Consider the following 13152-nt stretch of genomic DNA (forward strand, 5'->3'; position numbering starts at 1 on the left):
TAATCAAAAATGAACGCTGCCCTAGTCAGAATACATGGACACCTGACACATGCCAGACAGGGCTTACGTCTCATTGTCATGCATAGCTCCGAGTGCCATGTGACTTACAAATGGAAGAATGGAGACATTTGGACACGTGAAAGAGCCTTCCATGCAATTCCGAATGTAAAGTTGCAACTGTTTGATCAGGTTTATAAAAGGTCACCAACTTCCACAAGTTGCAAATTGCAAGGCATTTCAGTGGGCCTTCAGTACCCTGGTAGGCCAGTGGGTACTTTACATCCAAATGTACAGTATCCAGAGACAAATTAACACAAGAATAAATATTTAACAACTAAAATTAAATAACAAGAGACTCATACTCACGATAGGACTGCTGAAAGCTACTTCAGAGGTAGGAACTTCAAACCGCCCTTCGGATTTCTTCCTGTAGTGGCCATGCAACCGCGGGACGGCACTCTGACATCGGCGCAGGTTTTTCGTACCATGGCTCACCATCTTGGAGACTGTGTTAGTATCCAAGTTATTCAGAGAAAAGTTCCGATTCCTGGCCAAACCATCATCCAAGTCCAGATCATTGTGCAGCTCCAAGCGTTTTGCTGGAAAGAAGTCAAACACCTGGAGTTCAATCATTTCTGACTTGCTGCATTAGGGATTCATTGGAGAGGGAGCAAACTTGATGCATTGGGAATTTCAATTGCAAAACATTCAGGATGCAAATCCATGTGGTCCTCCCAGCTAGATTTTAAATGTACAACTGCAAATCCAAATAGCTGAGTAGTAAATGCAGTTTGCAGTTTACTGTGAATCAGTACAAATTCTGAAATAAACACGAAAAACTAAAATTGCCAGTGGGCATGCTCGTTGATGGGGATTACAATTTGCACTGGAGTGCAAATCAATGGAAATAGTGAATGCAAAATGATGACTCGGAAGTCAATGACCATTCAAAACTTTCATTGGACATTTGGAATTCAAACAGGCCAATCCAGATTATGCGTGCCATATTTGCACTATAAATGCATAGGTATATGCTAGGAGGACAAGGCAGGAGAGGACTCGAGCCAGGAATAGGGTACAAAGATAAATGGAAATGTGCAAAACAATGACCTATTTACTCATCCAACTTCCGGCAGTTGTGGAAAAAACTTCAATAACGTGGTGAAATTTCAAATAGGTTAGTAGACCGGATACTGTGCACAATTTGATTTCTACGGTCTTTTTTAAACAAATCATTCACCTCATTCATTTGCTTGTGTGTGGTGAGCTTGGAATTGAAGTGGATCCTTCCTCTTTTGACAACATTTTAGATAAGGATTTTAAAATGGTTTCAATCCCTAAATGACTTACGTGATGCTCAATTACCAATTAAATTGTTTTAAACTCTAAACTTACTTTTACAATTTAATAAAAAAAAAATTTTAAAACTGTTTGGACTGTTGGCTAAACTCTTGTGTTTAACTATTTACGTGGTGAAAAAAATGCAGTAAATTCTAATTTTGTGGGAGACTGAGGTAAAAGTTGATAAATATCCCTTAACACCTTTTGTTTCTAAAGACAGATCACATAGCATAGAAAGGTACGTATATTGAAATCTAGGTGGGGTATTCTGCTATCCTTTCTTACCATTCTCCTGGTGAGAGAACTCGTGGCCTGAGATGGTGCAGCGACGAAATACCATCTTGTTCTCCGTCAGAGTCCCAGTTTTGTCCGAAAAGACATACTGGATTTGACCCAGGTCCTCTGTGATATTTAGGGCCCGGCACTGGATGGACATATCAATCTCCTCATCATACAGATCAAGGTCATTGTGGATGAAGAAGATCTGCCCGACTTTTACCAACTCGATAGACACATAGAGGGAGATCGGGATCAGGATCTGAAAAGAGGAGAACCCAGTTTTGTTAGAAACTCACGAGTTACTGCGATGCATAAATGCATGTGTACTCAGTATGCCTCATGGTGCCAACACCTTTGAAGGAACTTGGGAGGGAAAGTTCAGTACTGGTGGAAGCAGTGGTACAGCAGATCCAAGAGGGGCACAAACTCCTTTTCTTACTACTGTCTGTCTGCCAACAAATGCTCCCACGGTGCTGTGTCCTTATTTTAGAAGTAATACATGAACTGCTAGCGCTGCCACTGTCTAAATTCTCACAGTAAAAACAGAATTGTCGGTTCATTCATAAAATGCAGGCATGCATCAATACATTCAACTATGTAGATCTCTAACAGGAGCGTTTGCGGATGCTTCAAGTTGATAACATAAGTAGGAGGCCCTTGTACTGAGTTGAGTACAAGACTGCCAATAGCACTGCAACTTTTCGTTAGATTGCAGAAGTTAAGTTGAAGGAAGGGTACCTGAAATTGAGATCGACAGCGTATTAAAGAAGGACGGTTTTCAAATTCATCTAGTCATTGTCAGTAGCTATAGATTGGTGGCTATGGAGGATGGTGGGATTGTTCCATGATTTGCTGTGTGCCTTGGAACACCCTGCACAAATATGCTGCTCTTTTGAGTTTTGGGTACAGAAGACGGTCCCTGCAGTGATAGCATCACACCTCCCTCTTACCTGGTTTGTTGCTGCTCTAGCAGGAAAAGTCTACTTCCTATGATACTGGATAGTAAAAGGATTCTTGGGTCATGAGGGTGTTTATGTGGCAACAAGGAAAGAAAAACAGCGGTGAATCAACAGCCTATCTCCTGAGGGTGAGGGGGTGATGCCTATGCAAGTAAAGTCCTATTCTGCTAATTGCGGTGAATCAGGGGTGAAACTGAGCTCAGCGTTCAGCAGCAGTCCTCATTCCAACACCCAGACACACACACACACATTCTGTCTTTTCATTGCAGCTCCAGACACATCTGATCTGCTTTTCCTTGGCGCGCGCTCTAAATGGCCGCGTGTGTAGATGCTTTGCTGCTATTCGTTTCTCTCGCATGCAGATGCTCATTATCACTTCACATGTAACGATTTCTAGGTCAGGGTTTTTTCCCCAAAAAGTTATGATCCAGCAGCTGTTATTTTCCATCAATGTGCAAGAGGTTAGGGGATGGACTCTCTTTTGAACTCCATGCCCTCACATTGTTTTGCAGCCCCTGGCTCCTAACTGTTCGCCACAAGGGAAGGTCCCCGCTGACATCCAGAATAGCCAAGCATTTTGCCTTTTCTTATTTACCCACCTTACAAAATTCTGTGCCGTGCATTTAACTTGGGGACATGAGCCTGCCCTTCGTTTGTAGCAATTCTGGAGTTTGGAGTAAGGCTGACTGTCTTAAAAACGCTGTGTGCACTTATGGACACTTTACAGAATGTAAAGGCCAGTCCCAAAGTATGTTCACCCAGTTCCATCTGTTAATCATGTTGTGAATATTAAGAGAGGACACTGGGTTGCTCCTCTGAGAGGATGTTGCCTTTAGCACAAGTTCGTGGTTACCGGTATGAGGGCTGAGGACACTCGGGCTTCCCTGTCTATGATACAGACCCTAAAGCCTTTGCCTCAGAGATCACGTAGAAGGTTCACCTTTGTCTGGTTTTTGGGCTGCAATTCTCATTCAGCCTGCCACATGAAACTAATGAAGGTCGCTACTGCCGTGGCTGCCTGGGCAGTCATGTATCCACTCAAGCATCCAGATTTTCCCCAGGAATAACCTACCCCAGCTCAGGATGTTTGACCAGGGTCTGCCCAAGTACCATTCTGTCAGCAGTTTGATGCTTTCCCACCCCTCCATTGTGGAAATTCCCAGGAGGGTGTGCCCGCTGGCCACTGGTTGGCTGCAGTTGTGATTTTGCAAATTGCACACTTTTTCAATGGCTGGACTTGTAATTCATACTCCAGATCTTGACAAACAACTACGGGTGTGCAGCAGAGATCTTGCATTTGCTTTCTCATAAAAAGAGGCTCTGCACCTCCACGCACCACAAGACCGTGTCTAGCCATGAATGGCACTGAGTGCTGCAGGGGCACTCACGGCTATAGTCATACCTAGATCACCAGACTGGCCATGTGGCTGTGCCCTGCCTGGAAGCGGCTTGACTATTTGCGAGAACAGGGACCACCATAACCTAAAAGAAAAGTCCTTAGGTTTGATGACGGAGACCTGTGTGGAGATTGACTCAGGAAAGTGAAACTGCCCAGGGGCCTTAGAGATCTGGAGGCCAAGATGCCCGGGACTGAAACTGTAAGAAAACCATCTCTATCATGTCCGATTGGGACCGAAATACACCACCTGTGGATGCGCCAACACATTTGTTAATCACCTCAGGTTTGTGCGAGTTATTAGCACCTAGTTCCATCCTACAAAGAGACGCTATAAATCCTTGATAGTGTTCATGTAGTTAGCAGCGACCGCCCTGATATCAGAACCATTGGTACCACCACTTTGCAATGTGAGGGTGCAGAGGTATCACCATTTAAAGGTAGGGTAGCATCATTAAAGATAGATTTCTGTTTTTCAATTTGAGTAAACTAGTAAGTAAGAACTTAGGGCACCAAAGATAAATAAAAGTATCCACCTGCAGTCCCTGCAGTCAATGATGATTTAGAATTAAGAAAAAAGGCACTGCAAGGATTAATTGGTCATTGGCCTCCAGCTCAGTCCTTCTAACCGAGTGAAGAACTTTCAGAAGACAGCCTTCCTGTAAGATAACTCAATCACACAAACTCAAAATGAGTGTACCCCTCAAAGATAATAAAACCCTTACAATGTAAAACCAATGGAGCAAGACTTTCCTCCTTTTGAGGTGGCATTTCCGCGCAGCGGGCGGGCGCAGCGGGCGCGCCGATGGCGCGCCGAAGGCGCGCCTAAGGCAAGCCCGTCTGCGCCCGTCCGCGCCGGACTCGCGCCTAGCGCCAGCACCCCTGCTCCACTCGCCCCTAAAATCCGCTGGTCCTCAGATCAATTGCTTCACCTCCGTCCTGCCACTTGCGCCCCCGTTAGCTGCTGTAATACTTTTAGCCTGGAATCTACTGCATATTCCTGCCCTCACTGCAACTTCTCTCTTCCTGTGGTATCTAAAGCTCCGCTACTATCCTCAATTGTCAATGTTCAGCCTCCCACCACCTTAAAGGCCGCATTAGTTAATTTCAGATCTCTTCCAGCCCACGCCCATGATATCTGGTTATCTCTTGACACCCACAATTGGGATTTATTGTTTCTTACTGAAACTTGGATAAAAGACTCTTCCAAACTGGATATCACTCTAGCTACTCCCCCTGGTTATTGTTTCACTGGCATTAATCGTGACAATTCTAAGACCGGAGGGGGTCTTGCGATTATTGCTAAATCCCATCTCAAATTAAACCTCACAAAAATTCCCAATCTAGGTCCCATTGAAGCCGCTTACTTTACAATTATGGACACTGCCAGGACCATCTGTGCTGGCATATTGGTCTATAACCCCCCTGCCGTTACCTCTTCCTCTCTTACTACCTTGATGCATTCTATCGCTGATTTTTCTCTTAAACACCCCCATTTCACTGTATTAGGAGATTTTAATTTACATATTGATAATCCTTCCTGTACTCTAGCCTCCTCTTTGTTAGAAACTTTACAAGGACTCACCCTGTCCCAATTTGTGACAGACCCGACTCATATAGCAGGCCATACACTTGACCTCATTTTTTCAAATCATCCTACCCTCTCCACCCTCCCCCCCACTCCTTTGATGTGGACCGATCACTTTCTCATGCCTTTTTCGTTCACGGCCCCCACCCCTCCTCCCCCTATCCCCCTTAATCGAGTTAAAGGACGTAAATGGGCCAAAGTTACTTGTGACTCCGTGGAAGCTCATCTTCATTTCAACCAGCAAAAAGACCTCAATTCTGAAACTTTGAGATTTAATTTGTCTCTCTCCGATGCGCTTGACTCTGTTTCCCCTCTTGCTCCTCTTACTTCCTTCAGATCTCGCCCCTCTGCCCCTTGGTTTTCCCCTCTGCTGCGTGAGGAAAAGAGCAAGTGTAAGCAGCTGGAACGCAAATGGAGACTAAACTATGATCCTTTAGCCAAATCGGCTTACAAATCTGCCCTAAATCAATTCCACAAACTCAAACGCTCTTCTATGAGAGCTTACTTTTCCAATCTTATTCAACAGGCGCAGAATTCCCCTAAAACCCTTTTCTCCATTGTGAAAGACTTCGTAAACCCCCCTGCTTTAAAATCCCTCTGTACCCCCACTCAAGATCTCTGCAATGGATTGTCTGATTTCTTTCAAGAGAAGATAGTTAAACTTTCTTCCTCCTTTGCAGCGACGACTCCTGACCACCCTGAAGATCGCTCTTGCCCCCTCTCTTGTTCTTTCAATTCTTTTTGCGAGCTAACTCCAGACCCTGCGTTAGTCTTGCTACACAACGTCAAGTCTGGTTCCCCCCTGGATCCAGTCCCGGCCAAAGTTATGAGCATTCTCGCCCCCATTCTAGTGAACCCGTTTCTTTCCATCTGGAATGCCTCTTTGTCGCGTGGCCAATTCCCCTCAGTTTGGAAACAGGCCAGGCTTGTCCCCATACTGAAAAAACCCGGTGCCGATCCTTTTCTCTTTAGCAACTATCGACCTATTTCGCTTCTGCCTAAACCTGCCAAGATTCTGGAGAAGGTGGTACAGAAACAGTTGGCACTGTACCTTGAGTCAAACCAGCTATTACACGACTCCCAGTCCGGCTTTAGAACCGGCTATAGCACTGAGACAGCGCTGCTTGAAGTCTCAGAAATCATCAGGGAATCAGTGGATAGGGGCGAGGAGGCCATGTTGGTCCTCCTCGACCTATCCGCTGCTTTTGATACTGTTTCCCATAAAATACTTACCACCCGCTTACAACAGCTAGGGGTTGGTGGGACAGTGCTGGCCTGGATCACTTCTTTCTTGTCTACTCGTTCTCAAAGGGTTACGATGCACCCTTTTGAATCCGAGGACAAACCCCTCTTGTGCGGAGTGCCCCAGGGCTCTGCTTTGAGCCCTCTACTGTTTAATGCTTATGTGGCTCCTCTGGCCAAGGTAGTTGAGTCCTGGGGTGTCAGGGTGGTCTCCTATGCTGACGATACTCAGCTTATTTTTTCCTTTCGAGACCATTCTGACTCCCTTTTTTCCAACTTTAGAAACTGCCTTGGCAACATTTGCACCTGGATGTCAGCCAATCATCTTGCCCTTAACACCGACAAAACGGAGGTTCTTTTTTTCAGCAAGAAATCCCCCCCCCCCTGCTATCCTTTGGTGGCCTACCATCTTGAATCCTCCTCCCACCCCCGTTCAGGCAGCTCGTAACCTTGGCTTCACTTTTGACAATTCTTTGTCTGGAAGTGTACAAGTCAACAAAGTGGTAGGGGCCTGTTTCTCCAAATTACGTATGATCAGGAAAATTTTCCCCTTCCTCCCTCAATCTTCATGCAAAACTGTGGTCCAGGCTCTTATCACCACCCATCTAGACTATGCTAACAGTCTATATGCAGGTGCCCCTCTATACCTTATCGACCGCCTGCAAATAGTTCAAAACGTGGCAGCCCGGCTCATTGGTAATATCCCTGCCCGTACTTCAGTCAGAGCCTATCGAGAAGAGCTTCACTGGCTTCCCATTTCACGTCGCATCGATTTTAAAATCCTGACCCTGACATTTCGGGCTATTCATGGAATTGGCCCGCTTTATCTGAGAAAGCGTCTCAAAATCTCTGTTTCAGTTAGGCATCTAAGATCCAACAACCTTCGTCTTCTGATGGTACCAAGATTCAAGCTTTCTCGGAGTGGCGGCAGATCTTTCACCGTCACTGCCGCAAAGCTCTGGAACAGCCTCCCCCTTGATCTCAGGTTTTGCGAATCTGAGCAAGCTTTTCGACGCAAACTTAAGACCTGGTTGTTCACTAAGCGTTAGGGCCTGGCATTGTCAGACTCTCGCATTCTCCTAGTCCCTCTGTGGGATATGACTCTGGTTACTCTTTATGGGGACAATTATGTAATCTTAGCGCCGGGACACCTCCGCCGGAGGTAGCTGTGCGCTTTACAAGCTTCATAAATAAATAAATAAATAAATTATAGAGTGGAATCCAGTTCAGTGAGGCCTATAACAAGTTTCTAAATAACAAGAAACAATTCAATTTGTTGTGCACACTGCATGCAATTGTCAGTATTACTGCGACACTTCTTAAATGGCCCGATGTGCAAATACATATGGGTTTGTGAGAAAAATTTTAGTTTGTGAAATAAATGTACTAGAATATAATCTACTTCTCGTTCAGATGCTACACAAGTGTCAGACATTAATTCACACTGGTTGGAAGTCATTAAATGCATACCGTGGAAACCCCAAGATAGAAATGTGGGTCATACCTGCCTGAAACATTGGGTACACTTGGGCAACTCAAAATCTAAAGGACCCGCTTTGCATATCAAAGAGTGATGGTCATGATTGTGGGTTTGTGGGGAGGTACCTACCTGCAGCAGGATGATCATAGTCAGAAACATGAAGAATCCTCCCAGAGCGGGCGAGTAGTATGTGCCATCGGATTCGGGAACATCAAAGGGGGGATGGGTGGTGAAATGTGAGACCCAAATGCCGTACCCTAGAGTGAGACAAACGAACAAGGGTAGTTGGCTTCAATAAGCAGCATTTGGCAAGTAAACAACAAACTACAGAAACTGTCGTGTAACATCTAGAGAGATTTTAGTGGTGATATCCGACCATGAGAAAATAACTCAACTACGGTTCATGCAGTAACTATATGCTCGGCTTAGCTGCCACACAAACAAGGACGTTTGATCTGCTGGATGGGCCTAAATAGTAATTTCTTTGCAGTAGAAGTGGGATGTTTAAACCAGTAAACCCAAAACGACAACTCCCAGAAGCGGATTCGCTGTTTGTTCCTAGGGGACTCTGATAGAGTCCTGGGGAGCTTGGGGAAGAGTCATTCTATAGACGTCTGACTTTGCCACAGCTCTACCACCTATTCAGAAGCACAGAGAGGTCAATAAATATCACATTTCCATACAGCCCCTTCACGTATGAATATTTCTTCTCTCAAGCTCTGGGGGTGGTCTTTGATGATGCACAACAACAGATTAAAACTCGAGCTCCTAACATTTTAATATTTTCCTTCTTGGAATGTTTAAAATCTTATAAGGCTTAAATAGGAGACACTTTCCCTTTTAAACTTTCCATGAAGGTCAGGGTGCCACCATGTATTAAGGCAAGACTTTTTGCTGTTACATGGTATAGGCATGATATAGAGCGGCAGTGCAATTCTTTATGCTATAAGGCACTACATGGAAATTCCAATATAAATGGCAAAACTTTGCAAGCATATCAAAGCAAGGTTTTCTACTCAGTTCTGTTTATTCAATTTTACATAATGTATAACAATGCTACAAGGAGCATTATCTAGCCATATAGGTGCACATGGAGATGCGCAAAGGGACCCAGTGGTTTACATACATAAGCATATGCTCATAAAAAGAGTGATGCCAAATATAGATTCTAGTCCATGCTTCCCATGTAGTGTGGAGGTGTACCAAGTCCCCTGAGAAGTGGTATAGACCTGAATAACAAGCCAAAGGGTAATAAGGAAGTAACCCAAAACCACCCTTTCCCAATATAGTCCCTTAGAAAAGACAAGAAAGGCGGTAGCGAGAGAAGTGAGTACCTAGGTGGTGCGGCGGGGGGAGGGGGAGGGCGAGGTCCCTGTACTGATGGTTTCTGGGTATGGTTATGGCCATCTTATGTTTTGTGGCTGATTCTGTACAAACGGGGGTGCCTGCCACTCAACATCTTAATGTTAGCTGAAAAGCTGGAGGGCGCGTAGGTGTGGCAGGGAGAAGCAAATACATTCTAGTCTGGACACACAGTCTAAGACAGAGCACCATATCACAGTGAACAACTTTTCAGTTAGAACCAGTGTGTGGGAAATTTGTTCAATGCCAGGGCTCATATCAAAGAATTTTAAATGGTGGTGAATCAGTCCATGCTGGCCATAAATAAAGTCCCCAAAAAAATCTAGGTTTAGGAGCAGTTCTACTCCAAGCCAATGAAAGAAGCAGCTTAGGTGATGCCCTAATTTGGAAGCTAAATCTTCCTTCTTTAATACTGATCCTTCAGTTCACTTTCCCTTTTTGGCTTTCCCGGACTTCAGATTTCTTTCAACTAGAACACCAATTTTCTTTTACATATGCGAGTCCTTCCATACTGTCTGGCTTTTCTATAATCAGTACTACCATTTCTTTTTTTTGTTCTGCCCTCTTTTTGTTCTTTCCTTCGGTCAACCATTTTTCCTTTCTTTCCAAGATTGTGTCTCCTTTCCACCTGTCCTTACTTTCTGCTGGTGCTGTATCTTTCCTTCTTTTCTATGGTTGATTTCTGTCAGCTTTACCCCTCCTTTCCTTCCAGACTATCATTACATCCTACTCCTTCTCCGTTAACCACCACCAATCTCTGGTTTCATCCTTTGCAGAAAAATCGACACATGGGGACATATGTAGGAAGCCCAAAACCGGTCGGTAACGGCCGATTTCCGGTAATTATACCGTTACCGACCGGTATTTAGGCTTTTGCTATGTAGGGGGATCATTTCTGGATTCGGTAATTTACCGAATCGGTAATTTTACCGATTCGGTAAATACCGAATCCAGAAATGAGATGTAGGGGGAGTGTGTCGTGGGTGTGGGGATTCGTTATTTACCACCAACTAAAAGTTGGTGGTAAATGACGAATAGGTGTAAAAATGCATTTTTGTGCACTTTGAAGTGTGCAATGTGGCAGACATACATGCCCTTAGGGCATGTATGTGCGCCACATGTGCACACATGGACGATTCAGGGGTGCAACAGGGTGTCAATGTGACACCCTGCCACCCATGATACTGCCTCCCCCATTACCGATTCGGTATTTACCGATTCGGTAATGGCAACTGGCTTCCCATTCATTCCTATGGGCCTCCAGGCCCATAGGAATGAATGGGAAGCCAGTTGCCATTACCGAATCGGTAAATACCGATTCTAAAATACTGACACTTACCGAATCGGTATTTTTTTACCTACATTACATTTACCGATTCATAAATACCGAATCGGTAAAATTCGGTATTTAAGAATCGGTAAATGTAATTTACCTACATATGGCCCATGGTCTTGGTCAAATTTCGGATTTGAAAACGTGAATGAAATGTACAATTGGATGTGCCAGAATTCTGTCAAACATTCAGAAGCAAAATTGCGACTTTACAGCTTTGTTTTCCATAGCACCACACTCTCAGAATCCATAGCCGATATGAATTTCAAACCTGTAACTCGGCAATTTACAATTAGTTTCTGTGAAGAAACAAATTTCGAAAATCTGTCTGAATCCGGAATGGTTACAACCCTCGCCCATGCATAATGGTCAGGAAAGACTAGTTATTTCGCCAAAGGAAGAGCAGGAAATAAAATCAACATAAATTCTTCCCCCACATCCTCCACCTGAATCTAACCCACTTCTGGGGGCACTTCTTACCGAGAGCCCCTGTGAGGCACATGAGGCAGAGCAATCCAACGCAAAAGAAGACGTCAATGTTTATTCGTCGCTCAAGCTTGCTGCGCTTATAGCGAGGGCCGTTGTTGTTCAACATTGCTTTGGTCTCATGACCTGCGAGAAAAGAAAGGACATTCAAAAGGACCCTGGAACCCACCAATGTTTGCAATTCAACTACATACTATTTTGACTTTGGCTGTGCGGAAAATATTGGGCACGTATGGCAAGCATTTGTTCTTTACATGCCCAGGAGCGTGAACGGCAGCAGAAAACAGGTTTACTCTCAGGACCAACCTTGTAGGAAGAGTAGTAGGGTTGGATGTAGGGTAGTAACAACTGCTGTGTTGGGGGTCTAACTTTCTGGAATATTCCCTCCCCTTTTCCCTTGAAAAGCCCTATCTGAGAAACAGCAAGTCCTCAGAAAACCTACCCATTTGTGAGTGATGCCTTTTCACTGTTTTGACACTTATTACTAGTTTTCTGTCGTCCGGGGCCTGGCTCCATGTTCAAATGGCTCCTGCTTTCCACTGAAGTAACTAGTATTGCAAACTCAGCTGGATGGGATTTGTAAATTCAAAGTCGTTCATTGAAGCAACAAAATATATGCAAAACACGTCCAAGTAGAAAGTTGAACCATGGTCCATGCTGCCTGGTGAACGTACATGAGAGAAAGCATTTCTGTGCAGCCATTGCATGACTTTACTGGTGATCTACACTTATACCAGGCTTCGAGGACTGACAAGCATAAGACTTTATGTATGGGGTCCCTATAATTACAAGCTCTGTGAGAGGGCATTTTGTGGGGCATATACCTACACTGTGGAATCCTTAGTACACATAGAACACTATATATATAGGGTGTGTATAGAGGGGCAGTTTTGATGTTTAGCAAAAGTTTTGCACCTCCTGTTAAAGCTATGTATGGTGGGGGAAAACTGTGCAGTTACTAGGTATGATCACCATCACTGGGGCAACGTCAGTTGCATGTGAGATCCACCTTAGAACAGCCGGTAAGGTTGGGGCAGAGCCATTCATGCACCAAGCTCTCCTGACGTGAATGTTTCCCCCAGGCCTGCCATCCTTTCATTAGCATCAAAATGTCATAATGCTTCCAAAGGCCACCCTGCCGTGGGAAAAGACAGAATACACCGAAACATGCATGTCTGGGAGGGAAAAAACCTGCATAAGAATGGGCGATTATGGAATGTGATCACCAGACATCTCCCTCAATAGAAACAGTTTGATTAGAAATGTTCTGGATCAATACTTTTTCCATGTTGCAGAGGGAAATTAGCTAAACTGGAGTGAAACTGTTAATGAGGAAGTAGACCAAAGATATTCGGTTTACCCACTCTGCAAAATCAATGCAACCAAACACCATTATATGAAAGGCTTGTCAATATATTACTAGCAAGCTTCCTGAGATGAAAAGAAAGAGAAGATGATCAAATATTGTGTTACGTTTGGTGTAACAGAAAGTATAAATGAAAATACAATGGTTTGGCAGGTCTTTAGGTGGAACACCAGTCCTGGTTTACCGGTGGGATGGTCCGGGAGCACTGACAAACAGAAGACGTGCCTAGTAGTCTTAGGGTGCCGTAACACTGAGACCAGATCTTGAGGAAGTGGGAGATTGCTGCTGGGGTGAGCTCAAAGGGACAGAGCCAGGGATGG

At 44.5% G+C, this 13152-nt stretch overlaps 1 protein-coding gene across 2 annotated transcripts in view; it reads right to left on the reverse strand.

The window, feature by feature from the left end:
* Positions 1 to 13152, reverse strand: part of ATP10B (ATPase phospholipid transporting 10B (putative)) — a 443815-nt gene that overhangs the window by 53898 nt on the left and 376765 nt on the right. For both annotated transcript variants that reach the window (XM_085617824.1, XM_085617825.1), the window contains 4 exons: positions 11461 to 11592; positions 8415 to 8542; positions 1627 to 1879; positions 367 to 599 (listed from right to left, as the gene is read on the reverse strand). In XM_085617824.1, coding sequence (XP_085473950.1) covers positions 367 to 599; positions 1627 to 1879; positions 8415 to 8542; positions 11461 to 11592 — 746 coding nt within the window. The remainder of the gene's footprint in view (positions 1 to 366; positions 600 to 1626; positions 1880 to 8414; positions 8543 to 11460; positions 11593 to 13152) is intronic.

The sequence above is a fragment of the Triturus cristatus genome, chromosome 7 (assembly GCF_964204655.1).
Source record: "Triturus cristatus chromosome 7, aTriCri1.1, whole genome shotgun sequence".
In the NCBI taxonomy this organism is placed as follows: domain Eukaryota; kingdom Metazoa; phylum Chordata; class Amphibia; order Caudata; family Salamandridae; genus Triturus; species Triturus cristatus.